The sequence below is a fragment of the Neomonachus schauinslandi genome, chromosome 3 (assembly GCF_002201575.2).
Source record: "Neomonachus schauinslandi chromosome 3, ASM220157v2, whole genome shotgun sequence".
Lineage (NCBI taxonomy): Eukaryota > Metazoa > Chordata > Mammalia > Carnivora > Phocidae > Neomonachus > Neomonachus schauinslandi.
In genome coordinates, this window is record NC_058405.1 from 122,421,917 (window position 1) to 122,446,961 (window position 25,045).

At 34.7% G+C, this 25,045-nt stretch overlaps 2 protein-coding genes across 8 annotated transcripts in view; one reads left to right on the forward strand and one right to left on the reverse strand.

Annotated features, from left to right (window-relative positions):
* Window positions 1-21,034, forward strand: part of MARCHF7 (membrane associated ring-CH-type finger 7) — a 52,141-nt gene extending 31,107 nt beyond the window's left edge. For 3 of the 7 annotated variants that reach the window (XM_021703027.2, XM_021703029.2, XM_044913656.1), the window contains 7 exons: window positions 18-185; window positions 1,987-3,088; window positions 5,483-5,652; window positions 11,880-11,989; window positions 15,034-15,147; window positions 16,729-16,777; window positions 19,338-21,034. In XM_021703027.2, the coding sequence (XP_021558702.1) occupies window positions 18-185; window positions 1,987-3,088; window positions 5,483-5,652; window positions 11,880-11,989; window positions 15,034-15,147; window positions 16,729-16,777; window positions 19,338-19,396 (1,772 nt within the window). In that variant the 3' untranslated portion in view covers window positions 19,397-21,034. Of the gene's footprint in view, window positions 1-17; window positions 186-1,986; window positions 3,089-5,482; window positions 5,653-11,879; window positions 12,013-15,033; window positions 15,148-16,728; window positions 16,778-19,337 lie in introns of those variants that run through there. The other 4 variants (XM_044913657.1, XM_044913658.1, XM_044913659.1 and 1 more) reach the window with 4 other exon arrangements.
* Window positions 21,035-23,289: 2,255 nt separating this feature from the next.
* The window catches only part of LOC110592062 (lymphocyte antigen 75), a 128,358-nt gene continuing 126,602 nt past the window's right edge, over window positions 23,290-25,045 (reverse strand). The window contains exon 39 of the mRNA XM_021703026.2: window positions 23,290-23,589. Within this exon, the coding sequence (XP_021558701.1) occupies window positions 23,387-23,589 (203 nt within the window). The 3' untranslated portion in view covers window positions 23,290-23,386. The remainder of the gene's footprint in view (window positions 23,590-25,045) is intronic.

Consider the following 25,045-nt stretch of genomic DNA (forward strand, 5'->3'; position numbering starts at 1 on the left):
TCTTCAATTATTTTAAGATTCTTCATGGAGACATAATCAAGTTCCCAGATCTTCATCAATGGTACTTGGATCATTTGGAACTGACTTAATGAGAGAGAGAAGAGATTTAGAGAGAAGAGCAGATTCTTCCATTAGTAATCTTATGGATTATAGTCACCGAAGTGGTGATTTCACAACTTCATCATGTAAGTATAAGTTGTATTGTTATGTGTAACTTATCTAATAATGTTATATTTCTCTCTTTCTCTATATCATTAAAATCACAGTACAAATGAATACATGAAGTGCATCTTGTGAAGATTTCAAAATAGCTTAATATGTATTCTAGTACCTTATTATGTTTTTAAAAATAAAAAGTTTGAAATAGATGTACATTAATATCTAGGTTCCATCTGCCTGTAATTTTCTTACGCTTTTCCTTTTAAGAATGCTTATGTTCTAAATTATACTACATAATTTTTGTATACCGCAATATCATTTGCCTTATACATTTACCCTTGAACAATGCAAGGGTGAGGGAACCGACACCTATCTCCCCCAATCCTCCAGTACTGGCACTTGAAACATCTATGTATAACTTTTGAATCCCCCAAAACTTTAGTACTCAAACCGTACTGCTGACTGGAAGCCTTACCAAAAACATAAACAGTTGACACATACTTTTTATGTTATATGTATTATGTAATGTAGTCTTACAATAAAGTAAGCTATAAAAAAGAAAATGTTATTAAAATCATAAGAGACAATACATATATAATATCTACTGTATTTACTGAAAAAAATTCTGACCTAACTAAAGCTTGAAATCAACATGTTGGCATAATTTAGAATTACTTTTGTTTAACGTGAATGTACCTTTATTTTCATTCAGTTGCAATAAAGACCCACACTGTTTCTGTCAGTGTACATTAAGCTTAAGGTTTTCAAAATGAAATACTATGAAACAGAAATACTGAAAAACAGAAAGTGCTTTTTGAAATTGGCAGATCTAGCAGGCAAAAGTGGAGTTTGATTTACATAGAAGAAAATACATTTGTTCTTAAAGGTGTAGGTTATTTTAAATGAGCTTATTGGGGCAAGCCTTTGCTTAAGACAGTGAAAACATCTTTTTATTTGCTTGGCTTCAGATGGAGGAGCTGTAGTATATAGTATCAATACCATCTATGCTTGGAGGTCTGCAAGTATAGGATAGAAAAGATTTAACCACTAAGAGTTTATCCCTTCACGAGGTTCCCTGCATTAGTGCAGTAGCAATCTTACTCTTAAGTAGGTGTATGGATGAGTATTCCTTATAAAGGAAGGCAAAAATATTTCTCATCCCATTTCAAGATTTGAACCACCAGTAGTATACTTTTCAAAATTGCAGCTACCAGGGCGCTATTCTGACCCAGCAAGTAGAGGTATGTCTGATGAGTAACCAGAGATAACATCCACTGCTCTTAATTTGAAAGAAAAAAGATTGGAGAAAGTTTTAGCTGGTAACAAGGTTTGCCATAAAATTGTAAGGACGATAATATTTGTGTGAAATAAGTTTTATGCTTATTACAGAGTAAGAAGAATCTCCAAAACACTGTCTCCCTAGGATTATTTTGTCTTTATTTGTTGTGAGAGTCATTTACAGTGAATTATTTGGCCCATTTAAAATCCTTGTCCATTTGGATATTATTTTATCATATCAATTTCTGATTAACAAATTCAGACTGTTATACCTTCAACAAGTTAGTAGATTTAGATGTTTATTTCATAAGCTGTGACACATTTCTTTCTTTTCAGTTTACAATGTACTGGATTTTATCAAAGGTATAGAAAGAGAAATATATTTATTTTTTTTCCCTATAATAAGAGGTAAGCTGTATATTTATAATATAGCAGTATTTGGTTTGAATCCAGTATTTCAGTTTACAGTAATTAGTTAATAAATGCAAATTTAATAATACTCAAATTTTATTTCACGTAATTGGTATCTTTCTTTTCTTTCAAAAATAGATGTTCAAGACAGAGTTCCTTCTTCATATTCACAGGGAGCAAGACCAAAAGATAACTCAGTGAGCACTTTACAGTTGAATACATCATCCACAAACCACCAAATGCCTTCTGAACATCAGACCATACCATGTTCTAGGGACTCTAGTAGAAATTCTCTAAGATCAAATTCTTCTCCAAGAGAATTGGAATCTCCCCAAAGCAGTACACAACCTGGATTTTCTTATGTTTCAAATAGAGATGAAACCTCAAGCAGTTCAGATAGGGTTGGTTCATCTCAAAGATCATTTCAAGAATCTTCTGACAACGAAGGTAGACGTTCGACCAGGAGATTGCTGTCGCGTATAGCTTCTAGTATGTCATCTACCTTTTTTTCACGAAGATCTAGCCAGGATTCCTTGAATACAAGATCATTGAGTTCTGAAAATTCTTACGTGTCTCCAAGAATCTTGACAGCTTCACAGTCTCGTAGCAATGCAGCATCAACTTCTGATGTTCCCGATAATAGGGCATCTGAAGCTTCTCAGGGATTTCGATTTCTTAGGCGAAGATGGGGTTTGTCCTCTCTTAGCCAAAATCATAGCTCTGAGCCAGATTCAGAAAATTTTAACCAAGAACCTGAAGGTAGAAATACAGGACCATGGTTATCTTCCTCACTTAGAAATAGATGCACACCTTTGTTCTCTAGAAGGAGACGAGAGGGACGAGATGAATCTTCAAGGATACCTACCTCTGATATACCACCTAGATCTCATCATATTTTTAGAAGAGAATCAAATGAAGTGGTTCACCTTGAAGCACAGAGTGATCCCCTTGGGGCTACTGCCAACAGATCACAAGCATCTGCTGCTTCGAGTAATGCTGCTACAGGTGGCTCCACATCAGATTCAGCCCACAGTGGAAGAAATACAGGAATAACAGGGGTCCTTCCTGGTTCCTTATTTCGATTTGCAGTCCCCCCAGCACTTGGAAATAATTTGACCGACAATGTCATGATTACTGTAGATATTATTCCTTCAGGTTGGAGTTCATCTGATGGAAAAAGTGATAAAACTAAAAGTGCACCTTCAAGAGACCCAGAAAGACTGCAGAAAATAAAAGAGAGGTAAATTTGAATACCTGTCCTAAGTTCGTAAAGCGAAGAGCAGATCAGAGGAAGAAGTCCTTTTCTATAAATGGTTTCTCATAACATTGGTATCTGAGATTTCTTTTCCTTAAAATTTATATCCACTAAGATGTTAGATTCTCAAAGGAAATGGATGAGAATTAATAAGGTAGGCACTGGGAGTATAGATTGCATCAAGAAATAATCTAAAGATTATTTTTAACCAGCTTTTGATACAGATGCACAAAAAGACAAAAATCTTAATCTCTTACCTGTTCCTTGGTAGACCATTGCTAAATGGGATTGGTAAAGGGGCTCCAGTGGTTATGGGTTATCAAAACAATCTGTCTTAGCGTTTAGTAAGATTTATTTACCATTTATTTGTATTTCTTATCTCAGACTCTTTTTCGGAATGAGGTAAAATCATTTACACAAATTATTTTGTTTTTGAAGTCCAGGTATATACTGAATATTCTTTGTATATTGTGAACATTTGATAGAAATACTAGTTTAAATTCAGGACTTAGAATCTTTTTATGTAAATGTATCTTTGTAGAGTTGAAGATTGCTTAAAAATCTCTGGTAAGAGATTTTTCTGGAAAAGATGAAAAATCAGAGATTTTAGTCCCAACTTGATTATTTTGTCATGTTAGTGTACTTAGTTTTTCCGATTATTAAGATAATTTTTATAAAAAATAATTTTCCCGATAAAACAGGTTAGGATAGTACATGTAAAATATACTTGTAGGAAGAAAAGACTTAGGTAAAGTGAAGGCTGTGGGGTGTTTTGTGTTTTTGTTTTTTTCTTGTTCATAAAGCCCTATTGTAACGGAATTGTTGGGAAGCATAGTTGTTACTGTCGTTTTAGTTTTAGTTTTTTTTTTTAAGAAGAAGAAATACTTTCAAATCTACCTCTGGGGACAGGGAACTGAGATGTTGGATGTTAGGCCACAACATTCCCTTTTTTCCTTATGTAGGACAAATTGTACCATGGGACTATTTTCCTACACTTAAAGTTTGCTGTTTTTCCTTGGAGAAAGATTCACTGCCCTGGTAGTGTTAGCTTTAATGTCATTATCGCAACTCCCTCTGATTACAAGCTGTCTGCTGAGGAATTGAGTAACTATTATATTTCTTGTGTTCAAAGTTAGGTTAATTTGAGTGCAGTGGTATACATAGAGCAAAGCATTAGTTTAGTAATTTCCAGAGAGAAACAAATTAAGCCAGCACCACCCTGTCTGGTTAGATAGTTTATAAAGCAGCATTTGTTGGTTATTTTGTCATAGAGACTGTATGTGTATTCCTTTATTATATATTTTGCTCATACATGAAGATTTTAAGACATTCTGCAGGTAAATTAATAAGAATCTAAAAAATTGAACCCCCCAAATAAAAAATAATTGAAACTATAAGCCAAAGAAGGTTAAATCTGAAGGTAAACATAAATATTTATGCTTGACGTTATATCTCTGGTTCAGCCAGAGCATGATAGTCACTTAGTCGTTGTGCATCTAATCCTCTTTCCACACATCTTTTGCTAAATTCATTAGGAACCTGTATAATCCACTTGTATTTCAGTAGCAGTTTAAGCATTCAGTTGTTTTAATTTACTGAGTACCTCTTTCATGCCAGCAATAGACTAAGGTAATAGTGATTTTAACAAAAAAATTACATATATATATATATGTATATATACACACATACACACGCACCTATCATTTTGCATTTAAATTAAGCAGTACATGTTGGCCTATTACATAGAGAACATAGATTAATGGAAAGGCTTCACACTTAAAAGCCTGCCCTGTAAAAATCAGGATGACTGAATAACATTGCAGCAGGTGGGGGAAATGGAGAATTTAAAAACCTGTTGTTTTTTACTGTGATTTAATATAAAAAGTCTTATCAGTTTAAATATATGTGGTTCTGATAGCATGTAAATGAAAAAACACAGGTCATTATTTAATTTATTGAAGTTGTCCTAACAGTTTTTTTAGGAGGTGGGGGAGAAAAGTGATAAGTATATACGTATATTCCTTTATACTATTGGAATTTGAAGTAGTCTGTGATACTGTAAAAATTAAAATCTCTTAGGGATGTTTGTAAAGTGATCGTGAAAAATAAGGAACTTAAAGTGTGATATCAAAGGCAAAATTGCTTAAAGCATTTGAAGATAATAGATACCCTGTTTCATTTACCTTTAAAATATTGTAATTTTCATTCTTATTGAACTGGTTTTTTTATGGTGGTCGCTGTTTTTTAAGGTTTTTTGCTTTTTTCTACTCAGAACATGAGTAGAAATAACAAAGACATTGTTTGAGATTAGGTATGATTGGAAATGACCAACCAGGATGAGTTATCATAGCTGTTTACAAAACTTTCCTTCTTTTCTAGCCTCCTTTTAGAGGACTCTGAAGAAGAAGAAGGTGACTTATGTAGGATTTGTCAGATGGCAGCTGCATCATCATCTAACTTGCTGATAGAGCCATGCAAGTGCACAGGAAGTTTGCAGTATGTCCACCAAGAATGTATGAAAAAGTGGTTACAGGCCAAAATTAACTCTGGTGAGATTTACCTTTTTATGTATTTTATTTTCACAGTTTTTCCAAGAGATGTACATATAAATGCATTTTAGTTAGCAAATCTGATTATAATTTATTGTGAAAGTTATACACATCAAAAGTATGTTATTTTTTGAAGCAAAAGTACTAAAGAGCATTCATTAGTCTTTGTAAATTTAATTTCTCCTAGTGTTTCTTATATTTCTTTTTTTTTTAAGATTTTATTTATTTATTTATTTGACACAGAGATACAGCGAGAGAGGGAACACAAGCAGGGGGAGTGGGAGAGGGAGAAGCAGGCTTCCCGCAGAGCAGAGAGCCCGATGTGGGGCTCGATCCCAGGACCCTGGGATCATGATCTGAGCCGAAGGCAGACGCATAACGACTGAGCCACCCAGGCACCCCTCTTATGTTTCATTAACCCAACAAACTACTTTTTCATAGATGTTGATAACTATAGTTGGTTATCACGGTTGATCCTTATATGTTATGTAAGATCCTTTTGAATTGAATTGAAGAAATAATACTATTTACCAGCTGTGTGTCGTTGAGAAATATTTGTTTCTAATGCTGTTGTGCAGTAATAATAAGGTTACTATAGGGATTCATTGTTTATTGAGTACCCGTTAGGCAGCCAGGCACAGTTCTAAATGTGGCATCTAGAATGGTGGACAAGACAGACAAGGCACTTGCTTTGGTGGTGGTATTGGGTGTTAAAGGAATGCCTTGTTGAGGTGAGGACATTTAAACTGAACAAAGAGGAGCTAGCTATTCCAAAATGAGAACAAAAGCATTCCAACTGAGCAAACTCCTGGTGAAAACTTTAAGGTGGTAACATGACAGGTGTGTTTGAGGAACTGAAGGAAATGCAGTGTGGCAGGAGTATAATTAGTGGTAAGGAGAAAGGTGATACAGTTGAGATAAGAGAGATTAGCAGAGGTTATCTCATTTAAGACTTTTAAAACGAATGTCTGAAGTTTAGATTTTTGTCTTAAGTGTGATGGGAAGCCACTGAAAGGCAGGGGAGTAAAATGATTTTATTTTGGTTGCTCTCTGGAGAATGGATTTTAGGGGGACAGGAGTAGAGGCAGGGAGTCCGTCCAGGAATCTATCTTATAAGAGATGGTGATGGTAGTAGTAGAAATGGATGGATTCTGGTATGTTTGGGAGGTAGATTTTGTATGACTTGCCAATGGATTGGATGTAGTGAAGGAGAAAGAACAATTTGAGAAGTTTATATTTTTGCCTTGAGCAACTAAGTAAATGGTGGGGCCATTTACTGAACTAAAAGAAAAGTAGGAATGGAATAAGTGTGGGGCAGGAAATCTGTTTTAGACATAAACAGCTTATTAGAGAACCATCTAAAAGTGTCATCTAGGCAGTTAGTAGACAAATCTAGTGTTTCAGGAGATCATTAGTTCTGAAAGTTAAATTTTGGGGAATTAGAGCACATAAGTAATAATTTTAAGCTATGGGATTAAGTAAGATCCCAAGAGCAAGAACCAGGTATCAAAGGAATGCCAGGACAGAGCCCTGGGGCACCCAAGCATTTAATAGCAGAGGAGATTTGAGGAGTAGCCTCAATCTGGTAGGAAGAAAACTAAGAAAATGTAGTATTGTGCAAGCCAAAAGAAAAAGGTGTTCTGAAGAGGGTATGATCAATTCTGTCAGGTATCACAAAGAGATGAACAAAGAAATGGCAGTTGGTAGCATGAATGTCCTTGGTGGCTTCGGTTTTTGTGGAGTGGTGGAATCATGAGCATGATTAATGGGATTGAGAGAAAAGGTAAGACAGGAAGCAGCCACATAGACCCCTCTTCCAATAAGCTTTATTGTTAAGGAGACTGGTGATAAGGGGGAGGAATTGGGGAGTAAAATGGGGTCATAAGACGTGTTTTTTGTTTTAGTTTGAAGTGGGAGATTTTAGGGCATTTTTTATTTTAATAAAAGATACAATGGAAAGAAAAAAGTTTTAGCCTTTAATAGGAAAAAAATTACTTTATATCTAGAAGGCTGGTGTAGATATGGATATGGTCAGTTTGTTGCTTTGATGAGAGGATGCTTGCTTGAATTCCTGTGTAATTACAGTTACTTCTGTTTTCTTAAAAGAAAGAGGTAAGGTCTTTAGCTGATTAGGGGACAGGTTAAGAGATTTGGTATGTAGGGAAAATAATACTTGAAGACATTTTTAGGGTTTTCTGGAGGTACCAGTGTCCATAAAAATCTGTGGCTCTGAATATGATTAAAAAGTGAGATGTACATTTTTTTAGAAGCAGTTTTCAGATGTTTGGATATAGACATGGATTTGAGTTTGCTGGGGTTGGGATCTTTGCTAGGCAAATATGATGAAGAGAGTTAAGGATATTCGTAAGGACATAGCTGTGGTGGCCATGGAAATTAAAATCAAGAGGGGGAGTGTAAGGACATCAGGAAGTGGATAGTGAGAAAGTAGTAGGGTTAGTGTCTATGAGTCTCATTGGCATTGAAAAGAATTGCCAGAGTAGGTAACCTGAAATGATGAGAAATTGTGGGTACAGTGGAGAAAATGCCTAAAATACAGATTTAGGGGTAGTGCAGAAAACTATGATGACAAAGTCAAGGGTATGACTGTAGGGAATGGCTGGGCTGGGGAAGGGTAATACTTAGAAGCATGGATGTTGAGGAAATGTGTGTGGATATTGAAGTAGCCAAGAAGTTGATAAAGATGGAAATCCAGGTGCTAAAGTTATTAATGAAAGAGGATGGACTTAGAGTTTCAAAATAGCAATAGGCATAGGGGTTATTTATTTCTACTTCTTGGTCCTGAGGTACAAGGGGTTGTTGTGGGGGAAAAAAGTATGTATCAGTCTAGAGGTGCACTGCGATTTAGGCATGAAGTTGAAGAGATTAATCAAAAAAAGAGACTGATTATGAGAAATTTAGACCATGAGTACCAGAGGACATAGTGAAAATGACTAGTAGGGTGAGAAGGGTGGGAAATTGGATCAGATTAGTAAATGGACACACTTGTATGAGATTGACGGTCTGATACAATGGTGACATAGGAAAATCATTTTTGAGGTATGATGGCATTAATACTAATTTTAATAATCTTTTGGAAGAGTTGGGTAACCTGTTCAAGCTGGAGATTATGAGGCTCCTGGGAAAATTTTGTTTTTGTATAACTAGGTAGCCAAGGCCTCCTTGGGGTCGGGGGCTTATGTTTTGCTTTAAGGTAGTCTGATCCCAAAGCTGTGGGACAGACCCATCTCACCTGTAGCAGCCTTTTCTTAGCTATATGGTGTTAATGACAGCCTCTTGTCTTTAATAAGTCAGTGCCCTGGGGCATTATTAAGATGAAATGAGTGTTCAGCATGGAAGCATTTGTTCTTGGCCCAGGAATGTTAGCCATTACCAAAATGAAAAACAACATGATTCACTTTCTTTCTTTTTTTTTTTTTTTTTAAAGATTTTATTTATTTATTTGAGAGAGAGAGAATGAGAGAGAACACATGAGAGGGGATAGGGTCAGAGGGAGAAGCAGACTCCCCGCCGAGCAGGGAGCCCGATGCGGGACTCGATCCAGGGACTCCAGGATCATGACCTGAGCCGAAGGCAGTCGCTTAACCAACTGAGCCACCCAGGTGCCCCATGATTCACTTTCTGATAATATTTGCAGTTACATTGTTAGTGTTGTGTAGGCAGAAAAACAGATAATACAGTGTGTTAAGAACATAGGCATTTTGGAATTAGATAAGACAAGATTGGGATAATGGCTCTAACACTTAACTGGAAGATCTCGAGTAAGTTTTTTAACATTGGTTCTCAACCCTGGCTGTTGGCTACAAATTATCCATTAGAGTTTTTAAAAATATATATGCCTAGATCTAGTTTCGGACATTCTTAAGTAGTTCTGGGATTGGGCCTCAGTTCCATTATGAGTCAAACTGAGTAATATTTACCACACAGGGTTGGTGTGAAGGTCAGATGAGATGATGTTTATAAATAGTTTCTCACAGTACTGGGCATGTGGTAAATACTAAATTTGTTGGGTTTTATCAGGGTATAAGTACTTTCTAAGATTTGGTCAAATGAATGTAAAGATCTCAAGATCTGAACATTCCTGATAAATTTCCACAAGCCTTTCTCATACTTACATAAAGACCCATATGGTAGAAGATTCATTCTGGTAGAGATTGATTTAAACATTTATTAAGCAGCTGCCATGTATGGACTGTTAAATTCTGCAGGTGTGCAGAGATGAATAAAAGCAAGTCTATAGACGTACGAGTTTAGACAAATGCAGTCAGGGCCTACTGAATGACGTGGGGTATACATGGAAAGAGCCCTGGACTAAACAATGTAGGCATAAATGGACTTTTCCCTGCTGTGTATGACCTTTTTGAATGTTGTTCTGTAAGTCACTTAATTCCTAGAAGAGGAAAAATGAATCCCTAAGATGTATAAGAATTTGTACTAAATGGTCTATATCCAGGGTCCATATTTTATAATCATACTTTTCCTGCTTCTGAATCAGAGGATAGTTTTAGGAAATGTCTGCTAAATATCTTTCACATTCTTTATATTCTCCTTCAGGTCGTAATATGGACTTACCCTGAATTTAGTTCAGTGGAAATACTGATTTTTTTTTTTAATTAAAATATTCCAGATGGCATTTTAATTTCAAAATCTTTAAGTACGTTAGACTCCTAAAACAGCAACAACAACAACTAGGTTTTATTCGTTCCTTGAAATACTGTGACTATCTTACCTAGTTTGACTAGAGGACATTTTGAGACAACATACTGCCTCACAATAGCACTCACTTTCTGTTCAGGTATTTTCAAAAGAAAATGCATATAAATTACTATGGCTGTCTTGGACTTTATGCCAAATTTTACTGTTTTAAGAGTTTTAAGAGCTCCTTGAAGACAACAGGGGTTACTACTTTTTCCCTTCTAAATTTTGGCACATAACAAAGTCAACAAATGGTAGCTGAATTGAATCTAAACCTCTACACTGCTAATCACATGACTTCTCAAACTTTTAGGACATCTTTTTCAGTTTAAAGCTCTGTCTAAAAATAAAAACGGTGGATGGGGGGTGGGGAAATGGCTATATGTTTAATCAGACAGACTATTATCTATTTAATTAGAGCCAGAAGCTTAGGAGTAACCCATAACTGAATGCATATGGGATAGAAGGAGCTTTTTTTTTTTTCTTTTAATTGTGATAAAATATATATAATGTAAAATTTTCCTTTTGACCATTATTAAGTGTACAAATCAGTGGCGTTGAGTACATTCAGAATGTTGTGTGACCATTACCACTATCCACTTGCAAAATTTTATCATCACCCCAAACAAAAACTATATCCATTAAGCAGCAACTCCCACTCCCCCCTCTCCCCGGTCCCTGGTAACTTACTCACTTTCTCTCTGAATTTGCTGTTCTACATAATTCACATAAATAGAATCATATTATAATATTTGTCCTTTTTGTATCTGCTTTATTTTACTTAGTAAGTTTTCAAGGTTCATCCGTGTTGTAGCATGTGTCAGAACTTCATTCCTTTTATGGCTGAAAGGAGCTGTTTTTATCTAGACAGAGGTGGATTCCTTTTTTCCCCTCCTCCCTTATAAGGAAGACACATTTCTTAGAGCACAAAAGGTCTATATTGTCATATCAGAGATACTGGCCTGGGTATAGGTAACTCATTGTTTGGGATACTATATTATTTAAAATTGTTTTCATGGCATCTTGCCTAGGTACATGAAGAGGAAGTAGGAAGTACAGATGACATTCCATTGTCAGCTTCCCACTGACAGGGTTGGGGATGTATGTGCATTTCTGGGAGGCAGAAAACAACAGATACCTAAATAATGGGCGTGGGCCTAAATTCCATAGATTAGGACCTGACAAGCACATTAGTGTTACCAGTGCAATCTTACTTCCTTTCTCCTTTTTGATTTTCTATAGTCTAAGCTTAAAACTTTACAAGGAGGCGCACCCGGGTTGCTCAGTCGATTAAGCGGCTGCCTTTGGCTCCGGTCATGATATCCAGGTCCTGGGATCAAGCCCCACATTGGGCTCCCTGCTTATCGGGGAGTCTGCTTTTCCCTCTGCCTCTTCCCCACTCTGCTCAGGCTCTTTCTCTCAAATAAATAAAATATTTAAAAAAAAATAACTTTACAAGGAAAAATGTTTTGTGGAGACATAGCAGAACTAAGCTTTACTTTTAATTTTACCAGGTTCTTCATTAGAGGCTGTAACCACCTGTGAACTCTGTAAAGAGAAGTTGCAGCTTAACCTGGAGGATTTTGATATTCATGAACTACATAGAGCTCATGCAAATGAACAAGTTAGTATATTTTGCCTAATTTGGTAAGTGTCTATTCTATGCTTAAAGGACAACTCTTGAAGAAAAGATTAAATCATGGTCAGAAAACCTGCATTGAAATAATAATAGTAATGTTTTTAATAAAATTAATTCTCTGTTATTACATTAGGTATTATATGATTTTATAATTTTGTATTATTTTTCCCCTAACTTTTTAAAGCGAAAGGCAAATAACCAAGTCACAGATTTTAAGTTTAAGGTAAAATTCATCATATGCTTTCTAAATAAACCTGAAAATAATAAAAGCTTAGGAAATTAGTCCCAAAGTAGTAGTAATGCCAACCTTCTCTCCCCATAGCTGTCTAGTTGTGAATGCCTCTGAGTACTGGAAAATAATTGAAACACCAGTCCCCAGATCTGCATCCTAGTTCTGTATTTTTTATGTTAGGAATAATTTTTTTACCGACCTACCTGATGCCCCCTGTTCTTCCTCCTGTCTGGTTCCCTCTACCCACCCTATTTCCCCCCATTCCCACTTCATTCTTTATGTTGAACAAGTTATCTTTTATGAAATCATTTATTCCAAGTTCACATTGTTTCTCTTTCCTTCAGTATTGTATCACTACAGTCGTGCTGTTACTTATATAATGAATAATGTCGGGATTTCTCTGATCATATTAAGATTTTATTTCAAATATTTTCCTCTCATTTCTCAGATTTTTTGGTATGTATTGATCACTGCTCTCTACCCCCAACCCCCATTGATTTGATCACTCATTTTTCTTGAAGCTTAGAGCTCAGTATTTTTCCCTTTTTAAAGGAAAATTCAGGGGAGGCGGGGAGATGTTGAAAGAGATTACAAAGGTCGACTCTAGAGCCATACTGTCCATGTGTGCTTAGCATATTTGTGATAAAAAGAGATATGATGAGAGAATGCATGAATGCTTGAAAAACACTTTTTAAATGAGGGAGTAATGGACATCTCCTCCTCCCCCCCCCCCCGCCCTTTTTAAATTGAAGTGAAGTTTATGTAACAACCATGTCAAGGTAAACAGTTTATTGGTACTAGTACATTTGCAGTGCTGGGCAGCCATCACCTCCATCTAGTTCCAGGACATTTTCATTTCTAAAAGAAAATCCTGTACCCATTAAGCAGTTGCTCCCTCCCCCTTCGCCCATCCCCTGGCAACCACCAGTCTGTGTTCTGTCTCTGTGGATTATTCTGGATATTTCATATAAATGGAAACATGCAATATATGATCTTTTGTGGACATTCTTCACTTTTTAAATGTGGGAATATGGATACCCTTTGAAAATCTGGTTAAGACCAGAAACACTCCTTACAAAATATATATAGACACAAAATCTGTACATAATTTTACAGATTCTCAGATCTCTTGAAGCTAATTGCTTACATCCAGGTTAAGAGTCACTGATCTAATGAATGAAACATGAGGCAGTTGCTGTGGTACAGATGCTACTCTAATGTTAATTATTGTTTTATTCTTTAATGAAGAATACTCCAAAAGGTACTCCAAAGGGAATATCACTTTCAGTAAGGAATTGTCTTAAATTCTTAAGACATCTCTCTAGACAGCTGGACATTGGTATTTTAAAGAATGGGGTTGAGGGAAGTATGGAAGGGTGCAATAATGCAAAGAATTTTGTGGTTTTTTGTTCTTGGTTTTTTTGTTTGTTTTTGTCTTCTCAAAATTAGAGTAGGTTTCAAAGGATGGTTTTCTCCTGCCATTCTTTCTTAAGTGCTCCATCATGTCTCTTGAAGGTGGTTTTTGGCTTTTCAGTATAGCTAGGAATGTTTTTATTGTTCTTCAAGGATTTAAATGACAGCCTTGATTAAGCTTCCTGGCTTTAACATCTTTGTTCTTTGTGAATCATGGATTCTAGTGGCCTGACAACTACCCTCATTTAAATACAGTTTATTTTTTCATTATCCAGTGCCTTCATCTTTTTCAAGGTGATAACCATTAGACTCTTTTTAAAATTTTCTAGATACATGATTTCCTTTTAAGTTAAAAATAAGCAGTTAATGAAATATTTAGAGAAACTTTTAATCAGTTTGAAATTTGTTGAGTATTCTGAAGAATCTGTAATCAGTAACTCGCTCTAGTTCGTACTAAGAACATACAATTCTTAACTTCAGATAAGTTATTATCAAAAATGATGCAGGGTGCCTGGGTGGCTCAGTCGTTAAGAGTCTGCCTTCGGCTCAGGTCATGATCCCAGGGTTCTGGGATCGAGTCCCACATCGGGCTCCCTGCTCAGCGGGAAGCCTGCTTCTCCCTCTCCCACTCCCCCTGCTTGTGTTCCTGTTCTCGCTGTCTCTCTCTCTCATATAAATAAATAAAATCTTTAAAAAAAAAAAATGATGCAATCTACAGATAGTTTACTGTGTAACAATTACAGAACAATTTAGATTTTTAATAACACTATATTCATGTTTTGTATTCTTAGCTTCGAAACAATAGAACAGCTTTGAACCAAAGAACTATTTTGCCCACTGCAAATTTCTTGGGAATGATATCTGGAAGTTACTTTACTACCTTTTTTTTAAGTTCATTTTTCTATCTGCTGTTGCCTTTAAATTAGTTAAATTACATAAGAAACACTTGACCTCTCAGAGTAGGATTTTAGTTACGTAATATATTGATATAGCTGTAGATGAAATGCTAATTTTTAAGTAAACAGTTAAAGCCATTTGTGTAAAGAAATCTATTTTGAGGTTTATAGGGAACCAGAGCATTCATTCTACCATCAAATGAATTTTTCCCACTTTTATATAAATAATTACATAAGGGAAGACTACATGAGAATAAAGAAGTTATTCATGCACCTATTTGAACACATTATAAAGCATTAGTAAAATTTTATGAAACTACGAAGGATGGCTTTTTATTTCTTTTTTAATAGATGGCACTGTATCTCTTCCTGGGAACTGATTATAAATACATTTCCTCTAGTTTATCAGTATACCATGAGTATCAATCTCATTCTAATTTTTCATTCTCCATATTTTTCTTTTTCTCTTGTTTGCCTCCCTATTGAAGGCTGAGTATGAGTTTATCAGCTCTGGTCTCTACCTAGTTGTGTTATTGCACTTGTGCGAACAAAGCTTTTCTGATATGATGGGAAATACAAATGAACCAAGCACACGTGTCCGAGTAAGTAATATTGGAGTTGGGGGGATGGGAGGGTGCAATGCTGCAAGTGTTTGCTTTGGAAAGCACATTGTTTTATATGTTCACATTCTATTTTCTTTGGGGAGCTCTTATATTAAAGTGTATCTTAAAAATAAAGATATTGTAGATTTAATAGAAATTGCTGTCTTCCTTACTTCTGTATCAAACAGCTTAATTTTTTCATAAAGCTATTTTTAGAGAAGTAATTTTCTAGCTCTTGAAGGTAATTGGAATATATTTCAGTGAGAAACAGGGATGGAATTGAAAACACCTAGGGGAAATGCTCTTTTTAATTGGGGAGGGAAAATCCAACTCATTATTACAACTTTGAAACCTGACATTGAAATTGAACTCCAAAAACCGAAAGAGTATGGGAAATTAACTTCAATTTCATTTGTTACTGTCCTATAAAAGATTACCAGTGTACTAATTTTTAAGCATTCATATTACAAACTACTGAAGATATGGACCATTGTGTGTTTACTCTGTTCACTCTTATCTTAATGTAACACTTGAGCTAGCTGTCTTTTAGGTGCTCATAAGTAATCTTACCTCAGTGTACTATAGGGAATTTATACTCTGCTGCCTTGCCCATTTTGTGTGGCAGGGGCTAGGGTCTACATCTCATTACTCTAGCATTGTGAACACTTCATATCTTGTAACGTGTTCACAAAGATACACTTCAAACTATTTTTTAAAACGTTTACTCTGATGATAAAAATAGAGCCAAGTTTCTGGTGGGATGTAATGTTTCTGTTTTATTTTGAAAATTGTCAAATAACCAATACATACACTGCTTAATTGGTTAAAAAAGCATTTTTCTGTAATCATGTGAACATTATTCCTGTGAGCCTTTTGGACATTATTATCATTGAGAGAAAAAAGAATGAGCTACCAAGAGCATTCAGAACTGGAGCAAAGATCTCTTGACTTCTAAGGACTTAAGAAATCATAGAACCTAAATTTAGTAAATGCCATAAAATTATTTCTTAAAAGGTGACTTATCTTTTCAAAATGAATAAACCTTATAATGCATATAATAAGATCTGTTGGATCCATGCCTTTGTAAAAAGATATAGACAAATTATATTAAAGTGGAAGTCTTTACTGAATTAAAATACTTCTGGAGCTATCAAATTTAGGCAGGAAAATACTGATTATTGTTCCTGTTCTGTTGTTTTTTTTTTTTTTAATTGACCACTAAAAGTGAATTCATTTGTGTCCAAATTGTAATGGTTTTAACTTTTTTTCTCCATAATTTTTGAGGTGTTGTATTTATGCAAGAAGACAGAATGCCATTGGATAAAATTATTTTATTGTATCTGTTTTCAGTTTCTACATAATTCATGATTTCTGCATGACCATTTATATAATGATTATATACCAATTAAAAGATAATATCCTAAGCTTGTAATTTTTGATGTGGGGGTAAAAAGACCCCTATTTAAAGGCTTAAAATGGTGTTTGACTTTTTTAAGTAGAAATGAATCTCCTATACTGATTCTCTTTTTAGATCCATTTGCAACATTTAAACTACTATATTTCTTTCTGCATTGTTTCTAGTTTATTAACCTTGCAAGAACTCTTCAGGCACATATGGAAGATCTCGAAAGTAGGTGGAATTTCCCCTTCCCAGACTTGTTAAATTTACTTTTGCAAATTAAACCCACAGAGCAAAACCTACCTGTATATTCTTTCTACCAAATTAGAGCTTCATTTATAGGCCTAATAATAACAAAATAATTGATTTGGGAAGATGGGTTGGGCAACTGACAGGTTTTTTAAAACATGTTTTTTTTTAAATTCTATTAATTTTAAGGTACAAAAGGATGTATTTTAAGTATTTTATTTTAAATAAAATTTTACTTTTGAACACCTTAATTTTAAAACTTTTAATCAAAAAGAAAACGTTTACTGGTCAAACCACACTTCTAAATCTGTTAGATTTGTGTGTGTGTGTCTATGAAATTTGACTTGTTATTCAACTTTGTTAGATCGTTAAAGGTTTTCCCTGGGTTTGTTTACAGTTCTAGGAAAATAGGGGTGAAAGATTCCTAATTCTGAGTCTGTAACAGAAGCCATAGTTTTTTTTTTGCTCCTTGTTCAGGTCCTCATGGACCTTTAATAGGCAGCCAGCTCCGCCAGCAGCTCCAATCTCTTAAGATCACGTTCCAGCATTAGGACTTCTGCCTGGGCTCCTATGTGAAGGCACTTAATGCCCAAATCTTTACAGGCATCTGCACAGCTTAACCTCAAAGTCCTACAACCTCCAGGGTGCTTCATATCAGGTGGGCACAGACATTGGTGGCTCTGAAACAGTTCCTGGGAATCCAAGATTACCCTACCTATTGTACTTTTTCACCCAAAGCAACTGGCTCCCCAAGATCAGATTCCATTACACTCTTTGAAGTGTTTTAAAATATGTATTCTCCACTTGATTATCCTCTATACATCTTCAAAACACTTGGAGTGTTATCTGTAGTGTGAATAACATTTTTACCTTTAGGGAAAGCTCAGTGTCCTTTGAAGTAAAGTTTGAGAAGGACTTGGTCTTCATGGGAACCTTTTAATGCCTTGAATATTCTAAGACATGGATTTTTGTCATTAAGTCTGTACTGTTTTTGAGAGGATTAGAGGTACAACCAGATAATGCATTTTCACATTTCATTATGTGTGAATGGTATATAAAGGAGTAAGTAGTATATAAAATGGGAATTCATTTGGTATATTTTTTCTTTTATACCTTCTTAGTTCGGATCCCTTGTGTAGTCTAACACAGAGATCTCTTTTTTGGTCAATTATAATTTATACTTTGCTAGATGTGATGATAGTAATTTGTTTCACTGTATATTTTCCCCAGATTGCTTGTTTTGTTTTTTAAACTAACATTCTCATTTAGAATTTAGTTTCCTAAACATAGCAGTGTCTACTCCCAACATATGAGAAAGATGGAGGTAAAATATACCCAAACTCAGCTGTGAGTGAAAGATGTGGGTGCTGCAAGCTTACTCCTAAGTACCAGAGTACTTAGATTCTTACCTGATTAGTACTTAGAATATTACCCTGAATTTTCTTCTCCTGTGGAGTTAATCAAATAGAAAACATGAGAAGTTCCCTGAAAAGCTGTTTTATTTTTTAGTTTGATATTTCTCCATGATACAGCATAAAACTTAACCATAGGATTTACTCATTCATGAGCTAAGTATATGCTTGATACCATTTATTAAAAATGGACTTAAGATTTCTGCAAGATAAATAGACTGAAATGTGGAAACTTAGTTTCATCCATACACGTAGCATAATTTTTTTGTTGATTCCATTTGTTGGGTGCTCTTAAATATTGGGTCCAGCATTAATACAAGAAGAGTATACATTTAGCCTTTCTGCCCTTGATAATAGGGGAAATGCTGGTTGGGTGTTTATTTTAGTGAACTTCCATTTTCCTCAACACATGGAACAGTTTATAGAATACATAGTTTTTTACTTATGTCTTTCCTATAGACATTCTAGGATGTGTATTTTAAACTTCTGAGCTACTTTAATAATAAATTGATGTCAGAAATATGCAAAAATGATGTTTCTGACAATGTGGAAGCATAAGAATAATCTCAACAAAAGATTTTTATTGAGTCCAATTATTTTAACTTAGGCTGTGTCTATATAAAGCTTTTTTGACTAAATAGAGCTTTTCTTGGCATTGTATAGACATAGCTTTTTACGTAAATTTCAAGAACACCCATAACCTATTCTGTGTACATTTTTTTTCATTCTCATCGGATGCATCAAACATGCAGCAGTAATAAACCAGATTCTACTCAGGTGTGTGAGAGCACTTGCCTCAAGTTCATTTTTTCTCTGGTGTCTATATCATTAGCTACTATGAACACAGATTGATCTCAGCTTTTTAGAAGACGTTTCTTGAAGCACATTTTTAAGCATTTTCATATTTATAAAAACTAACCTAACAGAAAGATGTTGGGGGTGGGAGCATTGTGGATCGCATCACCCACAGTCAAACCACCCTAACCCTGTCATAACTTACCATTTTGACCAAACAGTATACTAAATTGGGATTTTTATTTTACAAGTCATTGCTATTCTGGCTTCATATTTACACTTCCATTCTCATCCCCCTTAAAATCATTCTTGATCATCCTGTTTTCTTTCAACAGCTTCAGAGGATGATTCCGAAGAAGATGGAGACCATAACAGAACATTTGATATTGCCTAACTTCATATAAGACAAATGGATGATCTGTGAACAAGTGTTTATTAAAACTGGCAATTAAGTATGAATTAATTTTGTGGGGGAATGCCTATTGAATACATTGACTATATATGTGTGTGTGTATATACACACACACAAGTATATATATTCATTCTCAAGTATTGCTGAATTAAAATTCTGCTGGACCTTTTAACATGGCCAGTGAATCTGTTTATAAACTGGTAATCAAAAAGTATTTTTCTTTTAGGTGAGTGGGAAAGTGTTACCCTTGTTTTAGATGTCTAAGCAATGCTGATGACTCTTTTTTGTGTTCTGATTACTGCAGTCATATTTACGAAAAAAGGTTCATGTTTTAGTCTCTTGCTAGTGAAAAAAGTGGGACAAAATATGCTTTTGAAATAAAAATGGCAGATGGCACCTAATTATTTTTCCTTTCAAAATGCCTTACGTTGCAGTCTCATTTTCATAATTATTTGCTTCCAGTGTTTCTAAAAAATCAACTGGGGAGTAAGTTATGAAAGCATATATATTAGGTTTCCAAATTTAATATGAATTATAAATTCACTTAGCAATAAAATCTAATTTTTAAAAAATATATAAGTATAAAATGTATAAATGATGGATAAAGTTTTGTATTGATTTGCAAAATGCAGATTATATTTGATAGGCCATAGTATGTAGATATTCCTTTTAGGAATATTACAGCTGTAAAATATATCAGAATTGCCCGTCAAATGCTATTTGGGAAAAAAATTATTGCAATCTCAAGTTAACAGAATATTTTTAATCCCACATTTAAAGTTTAAAACACTGGTTTTCAATGTGTTTTTTAGTGTTGTCACTGCTTTATAGATAAATATGATATAAATAACCTGTTTGGATCCTGGTCGTTTTTAACTGTTCCTTGGTAATTCTGAGCATTTATTTAGTGACTTAATATTTTTCACGACTTTTGGAGAACAGATGAACATTACCTATTCACCATGAATAGATCTACACTGTGGTCATGAGTTGTGTATACTTTCATAACACTGTATATTTCCTCTGTCAACAGCCTTAGCATACACTTTTAAACACCTTCAGGTGGTTTCAGATTAAATAAAGTCTTATGTTACAGCAACGAACTACATTTTCAGAACCTAAGTAGAAACCATGTAATTTCTCAAATGTGAATCAACAGTTTGCCCACACGTAGTTTGTTGGTCTTAATGTAAAAACCTTGGCTGGAAATAAAGTGCATACTGATTGATTTACTTTATAGTTTGAAATGTTTCCTTTTAAATTGGTGCTCAGAGTAGACTTCAAACATTAGAGCCAAGAACTTTATTAAATAAAATCCTGTTTCATATAAAAATATATAACTTTCTAAAACATTTGCTCAGCTCACAGGTTACCTTTGCATTGCCTTAAAGAAAAAATACAAAATTTAAGGATGCCAGTTTCAGTATCTATTGTCCAGGTCTTTAGGGATGCTTTGAGTTTGAAACATTGACACTTTTAATGGAACTCAGCATGCAAATTAAGTATCTTCTGCTTAACCCACAAAAGTTTTTATTTAAAAATTTAAATAGTAGAAAACATTCCATTGGCATGCAGTTTATAGTTTTGTTATATGAAATGCTTAATGACAGATACACAGTGGCTTGAGCTTTATAGCATTCTCATAGTGCCTTTGTACCACTTACTGTTTCATATTTCAGTATTGTATAAGCTTCCAATACCCTGTAAGTATGAATTAGAGGGCATAAGGAAAGTCTTTTCACTGGTTGTTACTTTTAAACCCTAAACAAATAGAGACCATATGTAGAATGCAAATTCCTAGGAAAATGAAGTTGTAATACTGTTCTCTCTAGATACTTGCCAAACCTAAGAATTTATATTGTCCTTATTAGCTAAAACCAAGATGTTCAAAAAAGAAATTTATACATTTTGAATGTAAACAAGAACTTTGTTATTCTTAATGTTAAAAATAAATACAGATTTGACCGATCCAGTTAGCTGTTGACCACCAAATAGATACAAGGGCTGGTTACAGATGTTCTGATAGATGAAGAAAATTAAGATTTACTACTTCACTACCAGGGACCTCTAAGAACTTACTTGAAAGATGAAATCAAATGTGGAAAATTAAATCAAGTTAAAGCAGCCATTTTGGAAGAGCTACCACTGGGTAGAAGTTATCAAAATGAACAGAAGAAAATTAGTTGTATGGGAGTTAAGTGGAAGGGGAGATTTTACAGCAGCACTGTCCGATAAAACTTTGTGATAATGGAAATGTTCTATAATTTGTTTTGCTCAACATGGTAGCTACTAACTACACATGTTTTGAGCATTTGAAGTGTGCCTCATGCAACTAGGGAACTGAACGTAAAGTTATATTTAATTTATTTAAATAGCCACATGTAGCTTGTGGCTACCATATTGGACATTGTAGAAATTTGACTATTAGAGAAAATTTTAAGGAAGAGTTAGGATCATGCCTAGTTCTTAAAGGACTGGTAGAACTTGAATAGAAAAAGGAAGGAATTCCAGTCTGTTCACTATATGTACCACTCAGCTTATCAATAATAAAATAGACAGTATCCAAGATCTCAGAAGTTTAAAGCTCTTACAGATTGTAATTGTTTTGTGGACTACAGCTAGTGTAACATCTGCTCGTTTAGTACCACATAGCCACACTGTATAGTCCTGTCATCACTTCGTAGTTTTTCCTATGTCAGTAAACAATAGTGCCATCAGTTGTGATGAAGGATGTTATTCATAGTGCCACTGTAAACGGATGGCACAAGCTGGGGCTTTGTTGCCATTGGTCAAGCATGAGAGAGAGTGTATGTTCCCTTAAGTATTCCCCATAACTGATGGCATGTGGGTTAGGGAGAGAGATGACTTCTTTGAGCTTCCAAGTTTCTAAATAGAGTAAATCTAATTTTATGTGAACTCTGCATATTCTTTATCTTTTATTTTTAAGCCGTAAAGGATAAGAAAAATCATTCTTGCTTCAGAGCTTTCATTTTCATTTTTTACCCCCAAAATGATTTTCACCTTTGTCTTAAAATGTACATTCACTGAAAACTTTGAGCATCACCACTACAGTAGTATGTAGTGTTTTTCTAGAGTTTTTGCTTACATAGTTTTCATGTCATCGAATGGCTAGTTCATCAGTAGTTGGAGAGCATGAGATACCTTAGATAGGAACAGATCTGGTGGTAGGAGAAAAATCCTTAAAGGGGCTCTATGGTAAAAGTGTTAGGCTCACTGCCAGCCTCCTCCACACCTTCCTGGTATAGCTGTAATCTTACTGTTTCAAAAAATCTTTAAAATTTTGTTGAAGTTCTAACCATTTGTGATCAATGCTAAATACTATTTCTGCTCCAAAGTGATGTTCTAAAGTAATGAAATTGTAAAATTATGTGGAATATGGGCTCCTTAAAATCTACAATATTTTCTACATCTAACTCAAAAAGGAAGATAAAAAATATTAGAGGAATTATCTACCATAGTAAATAGCATGTGGATCTATTTAACAGTCTTTTATTTCCTGTATCTTGTTTATTAATAAAGGAGCAAGACCTAGAAACTGTAAAGACCTGGTGATTGTAAAACTACAGTGGTAGGGACAGTTTTGTTTTTGTTTTTGTTTTAATTCAACTATAACCCACGGTGGTTCAATTAAATGGGAAGGAAGATAGAGCAGTAGACTGGGTTATTTTTATCTGCTTTACTACTTTGGGCTTTATTTAAACTGTTTCAAGTGAAAGGTGCATTTAGGGAAGTGATTAAAACTACTAAATTATATCTATGATTATTTTTTAAAAGTTCTTATAAGAACCTAAAGATCAATTTTTGTCACAGCGATTACATGAGAATAATGAACGTTACTGGAATAAGGAAATAAACCATAAAAACTAATTTTCATTGCCAAGTTTACATTAAAATCCTGCACAGGAATCACTGTCAAAGTATTTGACGCCTTAATCTGAGATTTCCAAAATCTTAGTCAAATTGAACAGCATACTCGTTTTCTTCTGCAACTACCAAAACACAGTCGTCGTTATAAGGTGATTGGGGTGCAGTTGAAAAAACTGTGGTGAAACCAGAATCCAAGTTTCTTTTGTACAGGAACCAAATGATTGCTCCCAAAACTGTCAAAATTACTGTGCTAGCAATCACCAAAGCTGATATTAAAATGTGGTTATCTGAAAAGGAAAAGACAGAAAAAAAAAAAAAAATATATATATATATATGGAAATCAGTTACTGGTTTGCACTTGGGGGAGCACAAATATAGTTTCATCATGTACATATTTGCCTAAAATTAAGGATCTTCCCACATTGATAAAATAAATTACACATTTCTTATGCTTCTTAGCTTGAACAACTGTCATTCAAGATTTCAACCAAGGTTTACAATTTGCCACTCTACTTTGAGATCCTAAAATGGAAATCACCCACACTCAGGGTATACTACAGTTCTGTTTGTCTCCCTTGGGTTTTACTTTATATTTACTGCTCTTTTCAAGACTAGTTGTCTTTAGAGGTTTGTTTACATTAATGAGGCTTATTGGTTCATCTGGTGTTTGGCATTTAAAATTTGTTCCACTGAAAAAACCAGGAATGGCAATAAAAGTATCCTCCACCCCCCCTTTTTTAACATTTTTTATTTGAGAGAGCGTGAGTTGAGGGAGGGGCAGAGGGAGAAGCAGACTCCCCACTGAGCAGGAGATACAGGGCTCCATCCCAGGACCCTGAGATCATGACCTGAGCCATCCAGGTGCCCTTTTTTTTTTTTTTAATTCAATTATCTATGTGTGTATTCCTTAGTTATGTTCAACCTTAACAGTTCTTGGCTATTCAAAACCCTTGTAATCTTTCAGTAAGTCAGTTCAGGGAAATTAACTCAGTTTAGGAGTTAGGAGGAGGTAAATGCTTTGGGGGCAAGGTATTTGTATTACATTTAGTAGCACCCAAAAGTATCAAAAAATCTCAAATTATTTTCTCTTTATAGATGTATTTTTACATTATGGTTATTTGAATGTACCTATATCCTCCTTTAAGCTATGCTTTTAAAATGATAAAATGTAAAGATTAGCAAAGAAAATCTGGCCAAAAGTTACTTGTTAAAGTGAGAGAGAACCATTGATATTTTTAAAATACTGACAGGCTTCTTTAAAAAAATAACACAGGAGGAGTTGGGTAAATGGCCACAGCTGAATTCTCTCCTTTTTGGTCCTAAAATAAAAGTGTGTAGTAGTCACAATTTGTTAAGGTGTGGGTTGTATTCTTATTGGAGACCCTCAGATAAAAAAATGTGTATCAAGAAAGCGGGGCACATTGCAGTTAAACATTTATGAAATACGTATTTCTTAATGAATTCAGAGCCCACTCTGGATCAAATGTTGCCAGATCTTTCAGCTATTCCTAATAGGGTTCTGAGAACCACTTAGACCTACCAACTCTTTTCTACACATTTCCATCTGCATATATCCTCCCCCACCCCCGTATACATGTGCATAGCTTAAAATTCACAGTTCTACAAGATATGTAACAAAAAATCCTGTGCTCCTTCTGCCCTACTACTCACTCACCCTGCATTCCCATTCCTGGTAACTTCTGTTATTTGCCTCCATGCTTAAAATAACATGCTTACACGGCT